At 40.3% G+C, this 22,559-nt stretch overlaps 1 protein-coding gene across 8 annotated transcripts in view; it reads right to left on the bottom strand.

Moving 5' to 3' along the window:
- Positions 1 to 344: 344 nt before the first annotated feature.
- Positions 345 to 22,559, bottom strand: part of LARP4 (La ribonucleoprotein 4) — an 82,992-nt gene continuing 60,777 nt past the window's right edge. For 6 of the 8 annotated variants that reach the window (XM_037997135.2, XM_037997138.2, XM_037997140.2 and 3 more), the window contains 6 exons: positions 19,605 to 19,817; positions 18,312 to 18,360; positions 13,837 to 13,998; positions 6,789 to 6,910; positions 6,200 to 6,368; positions 345 to 4,829 (listed from right to left, as the gene is read on the bottom strand). In XM_037997135.2, coding sequence (XP_037853063.1) covers positions 4,491 to 4,829; positions 6,200 to 6,368; positions 6,789 to 6,910; positions 13,837 to 13,998; positions 18,312 to 18,360; positions 19,605 to 19,817 — 1,054 coding nt within the window. In that variant the 3' untranslated portion in view covers positions 345 to 4,490. Of the gene's footprint in view, positions 4,830 to 6,199; positions 6,369 to 6,788; positions 6,911 to 13,836; positions 13,999 to 18,311; positions 18,361 to 19,600; positions 19,818 to 22,559 lie in introns of those variants that run through there. The other 2 variants (XM_037997137.2, XM_037997143.2) reach the window with 2 other exon arrangements.

Here is a 22,559-nt window from a genome sequence, read left to right as displayed (position 1 = left end):
TCACCATGTTGGCCAGTCTGGTCTTGAACTCCTGGCCCCAGGTGATCCGCCCACCTTGACCTCCCTAAGTGCTGGGATTTCAGGCGAGAGCCACCGTGCCCAGCGTTTTTTCCCCCTTTAATCATTGCTTCTGATACTAAAAGAAAACTCCAGGATCATAAAGCTGTATCTTGTCTCTCTGCCCTTGTTTTACGTGAAACATCATTACTTCCCACTGCCCTCATCATCCAAAAAACAGCTTAGACAGTAATAATAATAGCATTAGCAAGGGCAACATATAATATTGAAAGGCAGACAGAAGTAGTCATTAGACATACACCACCTAGAGAAAAGGAAACCAGTCCTGCTTTTTAATAACTTTATTTTTTTTCTAATTTTGTTACTTTAATTTCCCATAGCACCTTGGCGATGTTGAAAACAAATACAAATACATTTTAACATTTTATGCATGAGCATGTGTTACACCAATTTTGGGGGCAACAGTTTTGACAACAGGAACAAATCTAAGCAATCGACAAAACAGAAGCCAGATAACTGGCTCTGACCCCCACCCCCAACATTTAAGAGATGTCAAAGACACGCGAATTCGGTTAAAAAAATCAAGTTGACATGGATATTTCAACAGTGTTCTATGCTGCAAAACTGAAAATAAAACCATTTAATACACAGCCCATTAATATCTGAATTACGCTTTTAGGAACTGTTAGCTCAAAGATTCATAAAAAGTTGTCAGCTTTTAAAAATAAACTTTAAGTTATCTAATAATCAAGTGAATTTCAAAAGAGAATTTACTCACAACTTGAAAATAAATTCTCTTTCATCTTCTTAAAATACCCTCATTTAGCTAATGAAAAGTGAAACATGTATGTATCTTTTTGGAAGCTCAGACTAGCATATGACCAAAAGCCTAAAGTTAAATTAATGGCCACCAAAATTGTAAGGAAATATAAAAAATTAGGAAAAAATCCATCATATATTATAGTTAATAATTTATAAAAGTCCCTCAAAAGGAATACACTATTCTCTTTTGAGTTTTATCTTTTCTGTAAAAAAAAAAAAAAGAAAAAAAAAAAATTGGTACTTTAAAAATATGGTTAATATATTGCCAGCCTAAATACCAGAGACTTAACCCCAGTATTGTTCAACTGTGTCAAAGTAAAACCAGTGGACATTTAAGCCAAGAGACTAATTATTAAGGCCATAACTAATAAAACTAGAAGTGTTCAATAACTTTTAAATACTATTTTATGTTCCAGCAACATTCTTTTTGTTCTCCTTTACCATAGTGAAGATGCTAACATTCCATCATTAAGCCTTTCCAAAGCAAACCTGTTTATTTAAAAAAGAAAAAGGAATGTGAAATAATATCCAAGCTATCTTAATTTTAGGAAACAAAAATAAATCATAATTCTGCATAGCATCTGATCATCTGCAAATTCAGCACGTAAGACAACTACCACAACAAACCCTTATTATCGAAAGCTCTTACCTTCCTCAAAATCCAGTTGAAAAAAATTTAGATGGATCACTTTTTTAAATGTCAGTGTATTTGGCAAAATTAAAATTACTCAGAGACAGGCCCTAGGTATTATGAAAACCTTAATTATCAGGACAGCAAATGGAGACAGGTTTTGCAATGTCTCTATGTACCTTCTCTATGAAGTGCAAGGTGGTGAACTTTTGTGACTCTTGTTCTCTTCATGCAGTAAGAACTATAGCAGAGTATCACTATACCAAACATTCAGTATCATTTATACCTACTTTTAGCCTCCAACAGACCAAGGAAATGTCAAGTCATAAGGGTGAAGAGAAAAATTTGATTATTTAAATTCCTCCATCTAAAGAACCAAATAAATAAACTACAATGAACATCCACCCTCATTAGTTACAAAGTAATGTTGGAAAAAAGCCAACAGCTTCACACAACTCACAGGCATTATTTAGATACAAACTTTAAATCTGCTGTAATAAAATAAATGCTAAATACATACTGTGAATATATATAAATATTACACACACATACATACACACTCACTCTCACTCTTCCCTATACATCCCATCAAATGGGAACTACTAGATGTAATGAAGCAAATTAAATTAAAAACATTGTCTTAATAAGAAATTTTTAAAGGTTATATCTTCAAATTACATTTCTACTTTCAATAACGTTAAGAAAAAGCAAAAATACACCTGCTTTCTTCTAAAAGAAGGCTCTTTTCTTGCATTTCAATTACAGCCTTTAAATTTTTAGAAGGTGGTGGACTAACAGTAAGTCACACAAGCATACAAGTAATACAGGCCTACATTTGTGACACATTGTTTAAAAAAGGTAATGTTTCATTTTAAGTGCAGTAATTAAGTTTATAATCCTTGCCAAGTGATTTTTACAAAATGTTTATTCTCTGAAATCCAATGCAGTTAAAGGATGTTAACACTTAAAATGTTTATCATTTCCACCAACTGCATTATCTTAGTAAACCAAAATAAGCACTTTTATCATAGATGTACTCAATGATTAATATATTTTTTTAAAGGACCTAAACTTCCCCCAAATTTCAGCACAGGTAGTTTTATTGTTATGTTTCACCTAGTAGGCAATTTTTAAAAATAGTGTGTAGAAATGAATAGTTTCAAACTGAGTAAATACAGTATACCATGTCATAAAACAACCAAATCAAAAGCAACTGCCAAGCTAATAATAAGTCAAAGAAATAATAATTCTGGCTTGTACAGATATGTGCAGTGTTTTCAAAGCTCTTAACAGTTAACCACTAATATATATCTCCAAAGCTTAACTTAGAGTTGGAAGATGAATTTCACAGTAATGTAATTTTAACCACCATTTACATTCACTTTAATATATTACTAAGATGTTTACTCTATGTCACAATGGTGCTTTCCAGTGTTCACAATTTACAGTTTCAATTTGTACATATGTAATTTACTAACATATGGGACAGTTCTTACTATTACAAACTATCCTTAAAAGAAAAATAAAACCCACCTTACATAGAACTCTGAACATGGTATGATTTAAAATAGATTAACACAACACAGTTTTTAATATTTTAGCCATTTTCTAAATAACACCATGTAAACTTGTCTATTTAGTATATGAGAGCTACAACTTTATTCACTGAGAAATTATGCATTAATTTTCTTCAACCATCTTTCTCATCTTTACCAAAAAATCTCATGACTTGTTGGTATTGTTTCAGTGAATTCCAAACTGTACTTTTTGGGTGTGGGGGGAGAAGAGGAGGAAAGGAAGGTGACAAATACACTGTAAACAGAAATAAGTACCCCTCTAAATTAAGCCTTTTTTAAAAAAATATTTTACGTCTACATTATTTAACACTTAAGAGTCAGTTACTATGTTTCATCTTTAACATTAACAACAAATAAATTACTGTAGGGTCAGTCTGCCCTACCATCTTGGGAGCTAAAATTCTAAATGTGTGAACAGAAGAGTAAATACTTCAACGTTCAATTCTGAAATTTAGAACAATTTATATGATTTGACTAGACTGGTCAAAGCAATTACAAACATACACTTCAGTAGGTAGTTGGTTATTCTGCTTTTGTGAGTGGGCAGTCAAAGAACAGAGAGTAACAAATGGAGTAAGAAAAAAATGTTTGTTTCTCATTTTGGGGGTGTTGGGGGGGAATCACAGGGAAGTTTAAACCTCTGAAATCCATTTGGCCTATGCACTGAGGTCCAAGATGAAATTTTCAATTTTTTTAATAACCCCCTTTCCTTGAGTATTAAACTGATTGGTAGTCACATCTCCAGGTACAATCATTTTACAACTTGTTGAATGAAGTATTAGTAAGGTCAAAAAGACAGAGACTAAATTTCAAACTAGAAAAAAAAAAAACCTACTCAAGTATTACATTCAGTTTTCAAATCATTTACTAACATGACAACAGATTTGGCTTCAATCGCTCTTGTACACACTCACACCCACAACAGGCACCCCAGCCACTGATCTGCTTTGCAATACAAGGCCATATAGTTAGAAATGGCATTCTTCAAGCCAAACTTTAAATAGATTAAAAAAAGTAATTTCTAATTTTACAGAAATGCTTCTTCAAAAAATATTTTCTCTCATTCCCTCATCTCCTATACTGAAGGATGTATAATTTTTTTTTTCCTCCAAGCTAAATCTGAACCCTCAAAATTGATTCCTGGCAGCAAATCTCTGCAAATTAAAAACAAAAACAAAAATAGAAAAATTATATTTTATATATGTGTGTGTATATATATATATATATATTTATATTGATTGGAATCCTCCAGCATTTAAAAATCACATTAGAGATGAATTTTGGGATCTTATCACTCACAACTCCAAAATCCATAATGATTTAAGGATGTACTTTCTCCTGTTTCCTTCCTGGCTACCCCCTCCCCTCCAAAACAGTTCAATATAGCCACAGCTCAAGTTTAATGGGAAGAGAGAGAAGTTTTTGAATAGTTTTGTTGTTTTTTACTTTGGTGATCTGGGTGGCACATATTGCTCTTTGCCATTACGTCGAGTCACTCCCTGAGGTATAGCCCTATGGCTAAACTGGCGTCTCTGTTCCCTGATTTTTCCAGCTGCTCCCCTGGGGATTGTATTGCCTCGGAAGCCAGAATAATCCTTACTAGCCCTTGCTTCTGGCTTCTCATGTGGTTTCTCAACGGAGTTCTCAGGAGCTCCACTGTCTTCATTTTTGGTGGGAGACACCACATTAGAGCGAAGTTCCCGTAGTGGCTGCACAAGAACTGAAGATGGCTCTTTAGGGGGCTTCTGGCACACTTCAGCATAACTTAACTTTCGGGGTTCCTTCGAAGTGATGATAAAAAAGAACATTTATGGTACACATTCTCTAAATTATAAAGTACAAAAATGATTGTGTTAACCACAAGAAAACCACAAATTATCTTCCAGAAAAGGGTAACAAGCACTCTCATATATACTGCCTAGAGTACACTGGTACAATCTTTATTTATTATACAATAATTTTGCTTGAGGAATTTAACTGAGGGATGTTCACGTCAGCATTGTTTATAATGATGGAAATGACCTAAATGCCTAACAGGAAAGGACAGATTAGATTAATATGGTATAGCCATATGATGAAATAAAATGGTTCTTTCTGTTCCTTTTCCTTGCTACAAAGAACCCCAAGAAAGATTCCAAAAGAATCCCAGCAGAGCAGTTAGAAACCAATGGTATAAAAAGATTCATTAAATGTCTTAATTACCTCAACTGAAAAAGGTGGAATAGAGGTATTTTGAGAACAGAACAAAGCATGTAAAGTCTTCAGCACTAGTCCTAATAATATACAGTAAGCATTCAAATGGTAGCTATCATTTTAGTATTATTGTTATCATTAAATAAGATAGTCTTGTAAATCTATTTTTAAAAGTGCTGTACTAAAATGCTAGGGATTATAGATAAAGTTTGTTTTATTCTGCTTTTCTGTATTTTCCCAATTATTTAACTATAAAACAATCCTGGAACTTGAATAAGTGGGAGTGGCCTCTCAATGGCCACTTATAGACTGTTAAGTATCACATATACAACCAAAAGAACATCAAGAGGCACAAGGCCGCTTTATGTTAGCCCCCAAATGATAAATTCATCCTAATGTGGGTAAGGAAGAAGATTCACTTAACCATATGAACAGAAAAAAAGCAATCAAAAGAAACAGAATGGGCCAGGCGCAGTGGCTCATGCCTGTAATCCCAGCACTTTGGGAGGCTGAGACAGGCAGATCACGAGGTCAGGAGATTGAGACCATCCTGGCTAACAATGTGAAACCCTGTCTCTACTAAAAACACAAAAAATTAGCCAGGCATGGTGGTGGGTGCCTGTAGTCCCAGCTACTTGGAAGGCTGAGGCAGGAGAATGGCATGAACCCAGGAGGCGGAGCCTGCAGTGAGCCGAGATGCTGCCACTGCACTCCAGCCTGGGCGACAGAGCGCAGACTCCGTCTCAAAAAAACAAACAAACAAACAAACAAACAAAAAAACACCTAAAACTTTCCATCTCTTTGCAGTGACCTTAAAACTCCTTAAGCTTCTTTCTGATAGTCAGCCCCAACTTGGGCTACTTCCAAATGACTCTGTTCTAACAAAGTGTTATGTGAAAAAAAAATTATTTAATCTATTGTATTTTTTTTTTAACATAAACTAAAATCTTCAAGTTACCTGTAGAGGCACAGCTATAGCTGCATTTATGTTATGATTACATGGTGAAGCAGTACTTGCCCTCGATGGCTTTGTAGTACTTGGAGGAGAAACTGGCATAGTTGTCTGGTTGAGACCATCCTTCTGAACAGAGGAATCCTCTATTAGATCCTTTTCTTGCTGAGTTGTGCTAAGGAAAAAAGAGCTTGCAATTAGACTCAGAATAGCTATGGAACAGTTTAGCAACTAATCAGAAGAAAAAGTAATTTTTTTTTTTTTTTGAGACGGAGTCTCACTCTGTCACCCACGCTGGAGTGCAGTGGCATGCTCTTGACTTACTGCAACCTCTGCCTCCTGGGTTTAAGCAATTCTCCAACCTCAGCCTCCCGAGTAACTGGGATTACAAGCGCCCGCCACCATGCCCGGCTAATTTTTGTTTTTTTAGTAGAGACGGGGTTTCACCATGTTGGCCAGACTGGTCTTGAACTCCTGACCTCAGGTGATCCACCTGCCTCGGCCTCCCAAAGTGCTGGGATTACAGGCGAGAGCCACCGCGCCCGACCAGAAAAAGTAATTTAATGTTGAAGATCTTCTATACTATAACTTGTACCTTAATGCAGTAAGCTCAGCAGCACATGGAGAACTGGAACTCATACTGAGTTGTTGGGCAGAAGTGCATTCTGTCTGCTCATCTGCAGGCACTGGGCAACTAACTCTCAACTCTTCATTATCCTTAAAGTAAAAAGATTTTTCAAAATTACACTTAGACCTTTTTCCAAAGAAGATACACACATGGCTAATAAGCACAAGAGAAGATAGTCAACATCATTAGTCATCATAAAATGCAAAGCTAAACGACGGTGAAAAATCACTTCATACCCATAAGGATGGTTATAATAAAAAAAAAAGACAAACATTAACAAATGTTGGTGATGATATGGAGACATTAAAACTCAAACATAGAGGATGGCAATGTAAAATGACGCACTGCTTTAGAAAGCAATGTGGCAGATCCTTAAAAAGTTAAATAGGCCGGGCGCAGTGGCTCATGCCTGTAATCCCAGCACTTTCAGAGGCTGAGGCGGGTGGATCGCAAGGTCAGGAGTTCAAGGCCAGCCTGGCCAACATGGTGAAACCCTGTCTCTACTAAAAATACAAAAATTAGCTGGGTATAGTGGTGCATGCCTGTAATCCCAGCTACTTGGGAAGCTGAGACAGGACAATTGCTTGAACTGGGACCTGGGAGGCAGAGATTGCAGTGAGCTGAGATTGCAGCACTGCACTCCAGCCTGGGCTACAGAGCGAGACTCCGTCCCCCGACAAAAAAAAAAGTTAAATATAGGGGTGGGTGCAGGGGCTCATGACTGTAATCTCAGCACTTTGGGAGTCCAGGAGTTCAAGACCAACCTTGGGCAACATAGCAAGATCCTGTCTCTACGAAATAAAGTAAAATATTTAGCAAGGGTAGGGGGGTGTCCACCTGTTGTCCCTCCCACTTGAGAAGATTATATGAGTCTGGGAGGTTGAAGCTGCTACAGTGAACCATGATAGTGCCACTGCACTCCCTCCTGGGAAAAGAGCAAGATCATGTCTCAAAAAAAAAAAAAAAAAAAAAAGTGTTTGTAGGCTGCACTAAAAAAAAAATTAATGAAATCTTGACTCATGCTCAACATGAATGACTGTTGAGGATGCTAAGTAAAATAAACCAGTCATAGACAAATACTGTATGATTCTACTTATATGAATTTCTAACAGTAGTCAATTTAGAGACAGAAAGTAGAATAGTGGCTGCCGAAGGATAAGAGAAGGGAGGAAGAGGGAATGGTTTAATGGGTATAGAGTTTTAGTTCTGAAAGACAGTAAGTTCTGGAGCTTAGCTGCACAACCGTGTGAAGGTACTTAACACTACAAAACTGTACACATTTAAAATGGTTAAGATGGTAAATGCTGTTATGTGTATTTATACCGCTGGCGTAGAATTTAGAAAAGAGCCCTAGAAATTAAAACTGATGGGTGAAATAAAATTTTCCATAGGTTTAGAAAGTAACATTCAGAAAAACTTGGTAGAAAACATAGTAACAACAAAGATAAAAAACGAGGTTTAGTCCAGACACGGTGGCTCAGGCCTGTAATCCCAGTACTTTGTGAAACCAAGGCAGGCGGATCACTTGAGGAAAGGAGTTTGACACCTGCCTGGCCAAAATGGTAAAACCCCATCTCTACTAAAAACACAAAAAAATTAGCCGGGTGTGTGCCGCCATGCCTATAGTCGGGGGAGGTTGAGGCAAGAGAATCGTTTGAACCCAGGGGGCAGAGGTTGCGGTAAGCCGAGATCATGCCACTGCACTCTAGCCTGGGTGACAGAGCAAGACTTTTAAAAAAAAAAAAAAAAGAGGTTTAAAGGCCGGGTACAGTGGCTGGCCCCTATAATCCTAGCACTTTGGGAGGCCAAGGTGGGCAGAGCACTTGAGCCCAGGAGTTCAAGAGCAGCCTCGGCAACATGGCAAAGCCCTATCTCTACAAAAACTAGCCAAGCATGGCGGCCTGCAACTGTAACCCAAGCTACTTGGGGGTGCTGAGGCAGAAGGACTCCTTGAACATTGAGAGGTGAAGCCTGCAACGAGCCAAGATCACGGCACTGTCCTCTACCCTGGATGATAAAGTGAGACCCTGTCTCAAAAAGAGGTTTAAGTAAAGGCTGGTTGCAGTGGCTCACACCTGTAATCCCAACACTTTGGGAGGCCGAGGTGGGCTGATCACCTGAGGTTGGGAGTTCGAGACCAGCCTCACCGACATGGAGAAACATGGTCTCTATTAAAAATACAAAACTTAGCCGGGCATGGTGGCGCATGCCTGTAATCCCAGCTTCTGGGGAGGTTGAGGCAGGAGAATCAACTGAACCCAGGAGGTGGAAGCTGCAGTAGGCCAAGATCACACCACTGTACTCCAGCTTAAGCAACGGAGGCAGACTCTATCTCCGCAAAAAACAAACAAAAAGAATTGTGACCAAAAAAAGAGCCATACCAAAGCACATCACGAGTTTCGCAGAATACCAAGGATCAATAAAAGACCCTAAAAACCTCCAGATAAGGGGAAAAAATCATGTCAGATATCAGGAATCAGCACCCTTAGGGTTCTCAAAAGAATCCCTGGAAGCTAGATCATTTCCTAAGCATGAAATAAAAACAGCAAATTATAAAGAAAAGACTAATAGGACCATATTAAAATTAAGAACTTGTTTCAACCCATAGGCACTGAAGATGGAAAAGAAACCACAGAAGTGAAAGATTATTTGTACTACATGTAACTGACAAAGGATTAGTATGCAGAATATGTAAGAAAAATATGAATCTGTTTCTTAAAAACCTGAAAGACTGACCATGAGCAGTGGCTCACGCCTGTAAACCCAGCACATTGGGAGGATGAGGTGGGTGGATCATCTGAGGTCAGAAGTTCGAGACCAGCCTGGCCAACAAGGCAGAAACCCCATCTCTACTGAAAATACAAAAATTAGCCGGGCATGGTGGCGCATGCCTGTATTCACCACTCGGGAGGCTGAGGCACAAGAATCGCTTGAACCCTGGCAGTGGAGGTTGCATAAGCCGAGATCATGCCACTACACTCCAGCCTGGGTGACAGAGAGAGACTCCATCTCAAAAAAACACTTGAAAGACTTTAAAATTTTAAAAGAACACAAGCTGATGTATAAATCCTAGAAAAGTTTTTGCTCACATGAAGATTTATAATGGCAAAATGTCCATTAACAGTACAATGAATAAATATTTTACTTCCTACAATAGAATATCACATAATAGTTCAAAATGAACAACAGTCATCTGTATTAACAGTGATCAATCTCAAACCATACAGAATGAAAGAAAAGAAGGATATATACTGTGCAATTCTTTATAACCTTTTCAAAAACAGGCACCCCGTTTTATCACCTACGGCAGGGATTGGTAAATTAAGATCTGCAAGGCCAAACCCACCCTATAACTTGTTTTGGTATGGCTTACAAGCTAAGAATGGTTTGTAAATTATAATTATTATTTTTATATTATTATTATTTTTTGGAGATGGGGGTCTCCCTATGTTGACTAGGCTGGTCTCAAACTCTTTGCCTCAAGTGATCCTCCTGAAGTGCTGGGATTACAGGCATGAGCCACCATGACTGGTTTGGTTTTTAAGTTATTAAAGGGTTGTAAAAACAAAGAATATGTGACAATACATGGCCCACAAAGCCAAAAATACTTACTACGAGTATCTGGCCCTTCACAGAAAAATTCTGTCAATGCAGAATGACAAAACTATGAAGGCAAGAAAATTGCTATCACAAAGTCAGAATAATGTTTATATCTAAAGGGGAAGAGTGGGATAGAATGACTATAAACAGGGAGGAGACACACATGTCACTGCTAAGATACTAGGGGTGTTTATCGGCTACAATTGTGTGTTGGGTTTATAAGGAGACGTACACTTCATGATTATTCTTTAAAAATGTATATATGGCCGGGCGCAGTGGCTCACCTGAGGTCAGGAGTTTAAGACCAGCCTGGCCAACATGGTGAAACCCCATCTCTATTAAAAACACAAAAATTAGCTGGGCACGGTGGCAAGTGCCTGTAATTCCAGCTACTTGGGAGGCTGAAGCAGGAGAAACGCTTGAACCCAGGAGGTGGAGGTTGCAGTGAGCCGAGATCGCGCCATTGCACTCCAGGCTGGGCAACAAGAGTGAAACTCCGACTCAAAAAAAAAAAAAAAAAAAAAAAGTATATATGTATGTTTGTGTATCATCTTCTGAAATCTGAGACGCCATTATTGGTAAACCACACCATTATTTTATGTACCAATAAGAAAAAATAAAAATAAAACCACTGGATAGAAGCAGACCTTAAGATGAGAAGAAAATAAAAATACTGCACTTAAGCTCATCGTAGCTTTGATCTCCTGGGCTAAAGCAATCCTCTTGTCTCAGCTTCCCAAGTAGCAAGGACTACAGGCATGCATCACCATGCCCAGCTATTTTTTTTTTTACACTTTATGTACAGACGGGACACCTCTCTATGTTGCCCAGGTTGGTCCTGAACTCCTGGGCTCAAGCAATCCATTCACCTTGGACCCCCAAAGTGCTGGAATTACAGGTATGAGCCAATGTGACTGGATATTTAATTTTTTTTTTCTTTTTTTTGAGACAGAGTCTTGCTCTTGTCACCCAGGCTAGAGTGCAACGGTGTGATCTCGGCTCATTGCAACCTCCATCTCCTAGGTTCAAGCGATTCTCCTGCCTCAGCCTCCTGAGTAGCTGGGACTACAGGTGCATGCCACCACGCCCAGCTAATTTTTCTAATTTTAGTAGAGACGGGGTTTCACCATGTTGGCCAGGTTGGTTTCAAACTCCTGACCTCGTGATCCGCTTGCCTCGGCCTCCCAAAGTGCGGGGATTACAGGCATGAGCCACTGTGCCCAGCCTTTACATTTTTAAAAAAATAATTTTTAGTCTGATTTTGGAAGGTGATAAAACATGGGGAAAAAAAGTGTATCTTAGTTATTATGAAATAACTACTACATGTCACAATTTTTTTTTAAAGAAACAAGACAGTGGAATAACACCTTCAAAATCCCAAGGGAAAATGATTTCTAATAGAGAATCCAATATAGAAATAATCTACTGATCAATGTGAGAGCAGAAAAACATTTTCAGAATGCAAGAAAATTATACTTCATGACCATGGAAGATATGAACCACTCTAACATGGAAAAGTGAAAAAAGAGTGAGAAAAAAAAGGGGATCGATAAAGGAGAGTAAGGAAAATTGCCAGGGTGATGGTAAAGAGAAGGCCCAAGAACACAGCTATGCAGTAGGACACTGAGAGTGCACACAAAAAGAGAAACAATTATAGTATATTATGTTTGAGTCTCAGCCATGAAAAAAATATGTAATACTGAAATGTGACTTATAAAGGATGGGTGTTCTAGCATAACTAGCAACATTTTTTACTTTCTTAGAGACACTAAAATAATGGGTGCCTTATAATTGATGATATCTTATATATAATGAAGTACAATGTATCAGGAGGATAGGAAAAGTGTGAGTATGTTGGTTTAAGAGACCTAAATATTTAGCTTCAGAATGTGAAGCTAACAGACACTGCTGAAAATGGAAAAGCCAAGAGGTTACAATAAAAAGATGTTAATTAGGCAGGGCGCAGTGACTCACGCCTATAATCCCAGCACTCTGGGAGGCCGAGACGGGTGGATCACAAGTTCAGGAGATCAAGACCATCCTGGCTAACACTGTGAAACCCCATCTCTACTAAAAATACAAAAACAAAATTAGCCGGGTGTGGCAGCAGGCACCTGTAGTCCCAGCTACTTGGGAGGCTGAGGCGAGAGAATGGCGTGAACCCAGGAGGCGGAGCTTGCAGTGAGCAGATATCACACCACTGTACTCCAACCTGGGCTACAGAGCAAGACTTGTCTCAAAAAAAAAAAAAAAAAAAAAAAAAAAAGATGTTAATTAGAAATACAGGGCTGGGTACAGTGGCTCACGCCTGTAATCCCAGCACTTTAGGAGACCAAGGAGGGTGCATTGCGAGGTCAGGAGTTTGAGACCAGCCTGGCCAACATGGAGAAACCCCGTCTCTACTAAAAATACAAAAATTAGCTGGGTGTGGTGTCTCATGCCTATAATCCCAGCTACTCAAGAGGCTGAGGCAGGAGAATCGCTTGAACCCGGGAGGCAGAGGTGGTAGTGAGTAGAGACCCGCCACTGCATTCCAGCCTAGGTTATAGAGCAAGACTCCGTTCAAAAGGAAAAAAAAAAATACAGAAAAAGCTAAGGAGCTGAAAATAGTTGCAGGCTTTTCATTAAAAGCCTAGATATACTATAGACATGTACTGTTATAATTTAAAAAAAAAAACTGAATTAGAATAAAGGTAGAAAATGAGAAAAACTTGTGAGACATGAGGATTTCTGATATGGAGAGGTCTACACACCAAATAATCATAGGATGAGGTATCTCAGCCTCTAGACATCTACTTTCCGTTATTTGAAAGAATTCATTTACATCACTAGTGAATTATAGGCACATAAATGGAAATGATACCTTCCATTTATCTTGCATTAATCAGTTATCAATTCTACCAGGCTGAGGTGAATGACAGAAAGACATGCAAGGCTGGGCGTGGTGGCTCACGCTTATAATCCCAGCACTTTGGGAGGCCAAAATGGGCAGATAGCTTGAGGTCAGGAGTTGGAGACCAGTCTGGCCAACGTGGCGAAACCCTGTCTCTACTTAAAAAAAAAATATGAAAGTTAGCTAGGCGTGGCTGCGTACACTGTACTCCCAGCTACTTGGGAGGTTGAGGCAGGAGAATCACTTGAATCTAGGAGGTAGAGGCTGCAGTCAGCTGAGATCATGTCTTTAAAAAAAAAAAAAAAAAAAAGACATGGAAAAGCCAAGAAACATTTTATTGCCTTTGTGCAGCTTTATCATGAATCTTTTAAAAAACACTCTAAGTATGCTGAAAACTCCATAAATAAAAACTATGATAGAAATGTACACTAAGTGCAAGTAAAATTTTAAATAATAACACTGCAAATAAAGCCTAAATATGGTCTCATAAGGTAAGACTCATATTAGATGCTGGGTGTTTACCTTTTCTTTGTAGACACCTTTAACAACATCAGACATCCTATTCTCCAAAATGAGTTCACCTGGCATTCTTGATGAACTTCCAGGTAAAGGTGGAAAATTTGAGGCTAACAAGTCAAACTTTGGTGTTGGAGCCTTTGATTCAGCTGTTGAAGGATGAGGTCTCTAAAATGAACAAATAACAAAATAGGTCACATGGCTATCTCATTCTCTAATCCTATGTCACTGAAGCTGAAAGCTGCCAGAAAAGAAAAAGCAGCAAATAAAACCTCCATAATGCACAGAACTGTATCCCTACATAAATTCTTGGTTTGACATCTCACTTGAGCTCTCATCAGTCTTTATCAATTCTACTTTTCTTTAGTCAGTTCTCTCACCTGTTTCTTTTGTAAACTTTGCCATACTCCTTAAACCTACTAACCAGTCTCCACTATTCATTTCATAATTTACTATGCCTTCTCAACAAAAACACCCACTTTACCTAAATTTGCTATCAACTATTTTTCTTTTTTTTGAGACAGGGTCTTGGTCTGTCACCAAGGCTGAAATGCAGTGACACAATCATAGCTCACTACAACCATGACTTCCTGGACTCAAGTAATCCTCCTGCCTTTTTTGCCTCTAGAGTAGCTGTGCACAACACCACACCTGGTTAAATTTTTATTTTTTGTTTTTTAGCAGTGACAAAGTTGATCACTTGAGCTTAAGTGATCCTCTCCCCTTGGCCTCTCAAAGTGCTGGGATTACAGGCTTAAGCAATTGTGCCTGACCATCACCATCTTTCTCCATCTATCTATCTCGAGAGAACAATATCCCTCCTCTATATAACATATATGGAAAATCTCATGCTTCCCTCCTAACACCCTATATATACTCTGATAAGCCTCTTACCTCTTATCTCCTCCACTTTGTCATCACTCCACTAAAATTATTTTAGATGTCACCAATGCCTTCAACAATGCAAAACCTGACAGACCCTTTTTCCTGACCTCATATTTCCTGACCTACAGCATTTGGTGTGTTAACCATCCTTTCCTTGGGAACGCATTTTCCTCTTAGTTTCTGTGATACCTTTTTTGTTTTTTAGATTTGACAGACATGTGCTCTTTTTCCCCTGACCATCTCTAAAATTTTGATGGTTTCCATTTGGTTACTACTCTTTACTTCTCATATTCTCCTTGAGTGATGTTCACTATTCATGGCTTCAACTACTACCTTTATGCAAGTGACTGTTAAAACAATCTTTTTCGCTTTTTGATGGCTGTATATCTCTGTAAATTTACCAAAATATCATTGAACTGTAGCTTTTAAATATTTTCAGCCTAGGCCTTTGCCTACAACCCAGATAACACTTGTCCATTAGCCATGTCCATTCAGATTTTGCTTGAATACTTTAAACTGTATGCTGAAAAATCTCACTTTTCAACCCAACACTGCTGCTTTATTCCCCAAAGTTCCATATTAGACCACTTTCATCACTCTATGGAGAGTACTCTGCATGAGCTTATCACTCCAATTACTATGTGAGGGCTTATAAATCCAAAATTTTATTCCCAGCTAAGATCTCCTTCCTGCGTAAGAGCTCCTCTACCAAGACCTACCTACTGGAAGTCATGCCTGTTTCTTTTACCCCAATGTTTAGTCCTCCATCATAACATTTACAACATACTGAATAAACCCCAAATCTAATCTCTATTTTTTTTTTGAGACGGAGTCTTGCTCTGTCGCCCAGGCTGGAGTGCAGTGGCATGATCTCAGCTCATTGCAACCTCTGCCTCCTGGATTCAAGTGATTCTCCTGCCTCAGCCTCCTGAGTAGCTAGGACTACAGGCACCCACCACCACACCTGGCTAATTTTTGTATTTTTAGTAGAGACGGGGTTTCGCCATGTTGGCCAGGATGGTCTTGAAATCCTACCCTTAGGCAATCTATCCACCTGAGCCTCCCAAAGTACTGGGATTACAGGCGTGAGACACCATGCCTGGCCTGGGCCACCATGCAGGGTCTAATCTCTTATTCCAAATTGTTGAGGGCCACGTGAGAAGTCATGTGGACTGCTGCAATGGAATGTCAAAAAAGAACTGTTGGGCTGGGTGTAGTGGTTCATGCCTATAATCCCAGCACTTTGGGAGGCTGAGGCAGGTGGATCACCTGAGGTCAAGAGTTCAAGACCAGCCTGACCAACATGGTGAAACATGTCTCTACTAAAATATAAAAATTAGCCAGGCATGGTGGCGAGCGCCTGTAATTCCAGCTACTTGGGAGACTGAGGCAGGAGAATCACTTGAATCCAGGAGGCAGAGGTTGCAGTGAACCGAGATCATACCACTGTACTCCAGCCTGGGCAACAAGAGCAAAACTCTGTCTCAAAAAAAAAAAAAAAAGAATTGTTGGTCAGGCGCAGTGGCTCACACCTGTAATCCCAGCACTTTGGGAGGCCAAGGCAGGTGGATCACTTGAGGTCAGGAGTTTGAGACCAGCCTGGCCAACATGGTGAAACTCTGTCTCTACTAAAAATACAGAAAATTAGCCAGACGTGGTGGCAGGTGACTGTAGTCGCAGCTACTCGGGAGGCTGAGGCAGGAGAACCGCTTGAACCCGGGAGTCAGAGGTTGCAGTGAGCTGAGATCATGCCATTTGTACTCCAGCCTGGGTAACAAAAGCGAAACTTGGTCTCCCCCTCAAAAAAAAAAAAAAAAAAGTTGCCTGAAGTTTCATGGTTGTGTATAATAAAGTTACAACACTGATTTAAGAGGTTCAGTATGGCCTAAAAACAATTCTAAGTTATAATGGAACACATTTTCTTCTTTGAAAACGGTTTTCTTCTCTCTTCCTCCTGCCATGTATTCACTGCGTGGTCCCCATTTGCCTTCAGCCATGATTGTAAGTTTACCAAGGCCTCCCCAGAAGCTGGGCAGATGTCTGCGTCATGCTTCCTGTACAGCCTGCAGAACTGTGAGCCAATTAAACCTCTTTTCTTTATGAATTATCCAGTCTCAAGTATTTCTTTCTAGCAATGTGAGAATGGCTTAAAGAAAATTGGTATTGAGAAGTGGAGCACTGCTGAAAGATAACTGAAAATGTGGAAGCAGTACTGGAACTGGGTAACAGGTAGAGGGTGGAAGAGTCTGGAGGGCTCAAAAGGATAGAAGATGAGGAACTTCCTAGACTGGCTTGGGAGCCTCTGACTCGATTTCAGAGGATGTACGGCATCCTCTGAAAGAAACTTCTACCAGTCTGGTTTAAGTCCAAAAACCTGCTCCAGGGGCACAGTGCAGAGGGGAAATATGGGGCTGAGGCCCTCACAACACGCCTCCACTAGGGCACTGCATAGTGGCAGAAGAAGGCCACCGTCCTCCAAACTCCAAAACAGGGATGGAAAAGCCACAGGCATTCAACGTGGGCCCATAAGAGCAGCCTCCAGGGTTGATCCCTGCAAAGCCAAAGGCGTGGAGCTGCCTAAGGCCGTGGGAGCCCAACCCTTGTAGCAGTGTAACCTAGGAGTGGTCATGGAGTCAAAGGATATTATTTTATTATTTTTTGAGACAAAGTCTCACTCGGTTGCTCAGGCTGCAGTGCACTGGCACAATCTTGGCTCACTGCAACCTCCACCTTCTGGGCTCAAGGGATCAGCCTGCTTCAGCCTCCCAAGTAGCTGGGACCAAAGGCGTGTACCGTGGTGCCTGGCTTATTTTTTTAATTTTGTAGAGATGGGGTTTCACCATGCTGCCCAGGCTGGTATCCAATTCCTGAGCTCAAGTGATCTGTATATCTCAGCCTCACAAAGTGCTGACATTACAGACTTAAGTCACCATGCCTGGCCAAAGGCGAGTATTTTGGAGCTTTAAGATGTCCTGACCGTTCTGCTTGGTTCTGCACTTGCATGGGGCCTGTAGCCTCAAGAGATCCAACTGACTCAGCCTCCCAAAGAGCTGGGATAACAAGCATGAGCCACGGTGCCCGACCCCATCTCTAGAGGAGGATCACTTAAGCCTGGGATGTTAAGGCTGCAGTGAGCCATGACTGTACCACTGCACTTCAGCCTGGGCAACACAGCAAGACCCTTCCTCCTCTGCCTCTCCCTAGAAGTCCTTAATCTTGCATCAAGCATGGTGGCTCAGGCCTGTAATTCCAGTGCCCTGGGAAACAGTAATATCCCGTGTCTTGGAAAAGAAAGAAGAAAGAAAAGGTAAGGAAAGTTAGAAAGACTTCGTGATTTTATTTAAAAATCACGTGAATACGTTAATCTTCAGATAATTTTTTTAAGCAAGCAACACAAGTGAAACTCCATACTACATGTGTGCTAGAGGGTGGGTATATGGGTAGTGGTGGTAAAAATTTCAGGGTTAAATTTAGGCTCTATTTACCTTTGCTGAAGGCTACAATCAATAAAACAAAAACTCAGAAAGACCAAAAGTCAATGCCATAGTAAATCACAGAAGAGAAAAAAGTCTGAATAAAAGTTTTAAAAAACTTACTGAGATCCTGTCATCTTCTCGTCGTCTTCGACCTCTGAAGAGAGTTCTCCTTTTAAGAAAAAGTTTGGGGGAGGAGAAGGGACAAGTCATAAGTTTCTTCAGATAGATACATTCTATCAAAGTCGTATACTTTATTTTTTTTTGAGACAGAGTCTCACTCTGTCGCCAGGCTGGAGTGCAGTGGCGCTATCTCGCTATCTCGTTATCTCGGCTCACTACAAACTCTGCCTCCCAGGTTCAAGCAATTCTCCTGCTCAGACTCCTGAGTAGCTGGAATTGCAGGCACACGCCGTCACGCCCAGCTAATTTTTGTATTTGTAGTAGAGACAGGGTTTCACCATGTTGGCCAGGATGGTCTCGATCTCCTGACCTCATGATCCGCCTGCCCCACCTCCCAAAGTGCTGGGATTACAGGCGTGAGCCACCATGCCCGGTCAGCTGTATACATTTCAATTTAAACATCTTTCTACATTTCGGGCTAGTTTTCTCTATTACTAAAAGATAATATATTATTCTGAGGTATCTTGAGCCAATTTACCAAAAACTTTACCTACTACCACACCATAAAGTAAGATGAGTCCATTTGTTAGTAGCGATCCCTTCAAACCAGAACCATACTATTATTTAATTAGGCAAGTTGGCAATATATAACCTCACCCCTATAGTTTATTTATATTTTTGAGACAGAGTCTCGCTCTGTCACCCAGGCTGGAACGCAGCGGCGCAACCTTGCCCCACTGCAACCTCTGCCTCCTGGGTTCGGGTTCAAGTGATTCTCCTGCCTCAGCCTCCCGAGTAGCTGGGATTACAGGTGCCTGCCACCATGCCCAGCTAATTTTTGTATTTCTTCATAGAGACTGGGTTTCACCATGTTGGCCAGGCTGGTCTTGAACTCCTGACCTCAGATGATCCTCCCACCTCAGCCTCCCAAAGTGTTGGGATTACAGGCGTGAGGCACCGCACCCAGCCACTTCTATAGTTTAAAAGCTGGAAGAAATAAAACCATAAGGCAGATGGATATGTTAATTTTCTAAGCTATTCTTTCCTATATGAACTATAAGGAACTTCAGAATAACTTTATAAACCTCTGATTCAGAGATATTTTCTATAGGAGTACTCTATTTCTTTATAAAAACAACCAACTCATGTTCTGAAAATAACATATTTATTTAATATAACCATATACCAATAATTAAATTAAAACCAAACCAAACCAACCGCCAGATCATGTTCTTCAATTATTCAGGATGATCACACTATTATCAAAGATTTTCAGGTACCTTATTTCCTTACCTGCCCCTACCATAGTCCCCGTTCTGTTCCATCTGCAAAGTGGAAGTCTCCTTTTGAAGGTAAGTTTGCTCCTGATGCCCAGTTACTGTAGGGTTATGCCGTTCAGTTGGAAGGTTTCTTGAACCAGATCTGTTCAACTGTCCATCCCCCAAGGATACAGAGCCCTCTGTTGAGTGTTCTGAACCACTGGATGACCTAAAATGAGGCTTCACACTATAGGAAATATAAAATAATATATATAAAGCAGTAAATCAAGACAGAAAAACAACTTTCCTCAGGTAAAAAATTGGCTCCTGTTGTACTGGGGTTTTCAAAAAATTTAACTTGAAAAGCATTATGTTGTAAAAGTGTAGCCCCTTCTACATTCCAGACGTTATTTTAAAAAGTGAAGTAAATTTTTTTTTTTTGAGACAGAGTCTCGCTCTGTCGCCCAGGCTGGAGTGCAGTGGCGCATCTCGGCTTACTGCAAGCTCCGCCTCCTGAGTTCATGCCATTCTCCTGCCTCAGCCTCCCGAGTAGATGGGACTACAGGTGCTGGCCATTACATCCAGCTAATTTTTTGTATTTTGTTTAGTATAGACAGGGATTCACCATGTTAGCCAGGATGGTCTCGATCTCCCAACCCTGTAATACATCCACCTCGGCCTCCCAAAGTGCTGGGATTACAGGCGTGAGCCACCACGCCAGGCCAAAGTGAAGTAAATTTTACATTAAAAAAGGTTGTGGGCTGGACGCAGTGGCTCACGCCTGTAATCTCAGCACTCTGGGAGGCTAAGGCAGGAGGACTGCTTGAGCTCTGGGGTTTGACACCAGCTGGGACAACACAGCAAGACCCTATCACTGCAAAAAAATTAAAATGTGCAGCCATATGTACCTATACTATTCCCAGCTACTTGGAAGGCTGAGGCAGAAGACTGCTTGGGCCCAGGAGTTTGAGGCTGCAACAAGCTATGATTGCACAACTGAATTCATGCACAGGCATCAGAGAAAACCTTATCTCTAAGATAATAATATATATATTTTTAAAGTTGTGTTTGGAGAGACGGGGGAAAAGCTAAAGTTCTTTGAAAGAAACTTACTTTTACCTTCAATACTCAGAATTAGGATTTTAGCTAATGTCATCGGATGCACTCTTGACATGTTTAAATCAGCCAGGTTTAAGCTTATGAGTATATGCAATACATTCTTTTTTTTTTTTTTTTTGGTGAGATGGAATCTGTCTGTTGCCTAGGATGGAGTGCAGTGGTGCAATCTCAGCTCACTGCAACCTCCGCCTTCCAGGTGCAAGCTATTCTCTTGCCTCAGCCTCCCAAGCAGCTAGACTATAGGCATGCGCCACCACACCCGGCTAATTTTGTATTTTCAGTAGAGACACGGTTTTGCCACCTTGGCCAGGCTGGTCTTGAACTCCTGACCTCATGATCCACCCACCATGGCCTCCCAAAGTGTCGAGATTATAGGCGTGAACCATCACATCTGGCCTATAACATGCATTTTTTTTTTTTTTTTTGAGACGGAGTCTCGCTCTGTCGCCAGGCTGGAGTGTAGTGGTGCAATCTCAGGTCACTGCAAGCTCCGCCTCCCGGGTTCACGCCATTCTCCTGCCTCAGCCTCCGAGTAGCTGGTACTACAGGCATGCATCTCCACACCTAGATAATTTTTGTATTTTTAGTAGAGATGGGGTTTCACCATGTTGGCCAGAATGGTCTCCATCTCCTGACCTCATGATCCACCCAGTTCAGCCTCCCACAGTGATGGGATTACAGGTGTGGACCACCACGCCCAGCCCACTATGCATTCTTAATGGAAGCAAAACCATGCTAAATGGGAGTAAAAATGGGAGGTGGGGGAAGGGCAAAAGGAATCATTTTATGTATAAAGCACAGATACATACATTACATACATACAGATATACAATCATCTGTAGTATTCAATTTTCACAGGAGGAAAATGTCTAAAAAGGCTGTTTAGGGGAGTAATAATGAAGACAGTAAGACATACTGGAATACAATTAAAAAATCCTAGCCTCAGCCGAGCACGGTGGCTCACACCTATAATCCTAGAAGTTTGGGAGGTGGAAGCGGGTGGATCACCTGAGGTCAGGAGTTTGAGACCAGCCTGGCTAACATGGTGAAAACCCATTTCTACTAAAAATACAAAAATTAGCCAGGCGTGGTGGCACACACCTGAAATCCCAGCTACTCAGGAGGCTGAGGCAGGAGAATCTTTTGAACCCAGGAGGCAGAGGTTGCAGTGAGCCAAGATCACACCATTGCACTCCAGCCTGGGCAACAAGAGCAAAATTCTGCCTCAAAAAACAAAACAAACAAAACCTAGCATCTTACTAAGCATGCATCACCAAATGAGATTTGTCGAAAGATCCATGTGTAGGACGCAAACTAGGAAAACACAGCAATGCACCCAACAGCATGGCATGACCGCATGAATTAAAGTATGCAATGTGGTTAAACAAACCAACTTGCTTCTAACAAAGGGAGTTTTTATCTTGGATGATGGGTATAAGCACCCAACTTCCTAAAAGCTTACAAGCAGATGAAGCTAAGGTTGACTAATAGAAAAATAATGCAGTTTAATCAGTAGCCAAAACACCTACAGTAGCAAAAACACCTAAAAACTCAAGTAACTGAGTATCTTGGCTCTACAGATTAAGAAGAGTGAGATTTATGTTTGGCCCATTATTTGCAGTTTATATATCCCAGTTTCTGTAATCTATTTTCATAGTTATAAACCAACATTAATCACATGTTGCCAATTCCTGACTCTAGGAATAGGGATTGAAAACTTCTTGAATAATTATAACCCCACCAAGTAAATGTAAATTCCCACAGCATCTCTAGCTGTCCTGCTTTATTCTTGATGGACCATAAAAAATTACCACTATTAACACTTAAAGTAGTTGGGTGTGGTGGCTCACGCCTGTAATCCAGCACTTTG

Source organism: Chlorocebus sabaeus, chromosome 11 (assembly GCF_047675955.1).
Source record: "Chlorocebus sabaeus isolate Y175 chromosome 11, mChlSab1.0.hap1, whole genome shotgun sequence".
NCBI lineage: Eukaryota > Metazoa > Chordata > Mammalia > Primates > Cercopithecidae > Chlorocebus > Chlorocebus sabaeus.
Note: the sequence above shows the minus strand (reverse complement) of the source record. Positions and strands in the feature narration are given on the sequence as shown.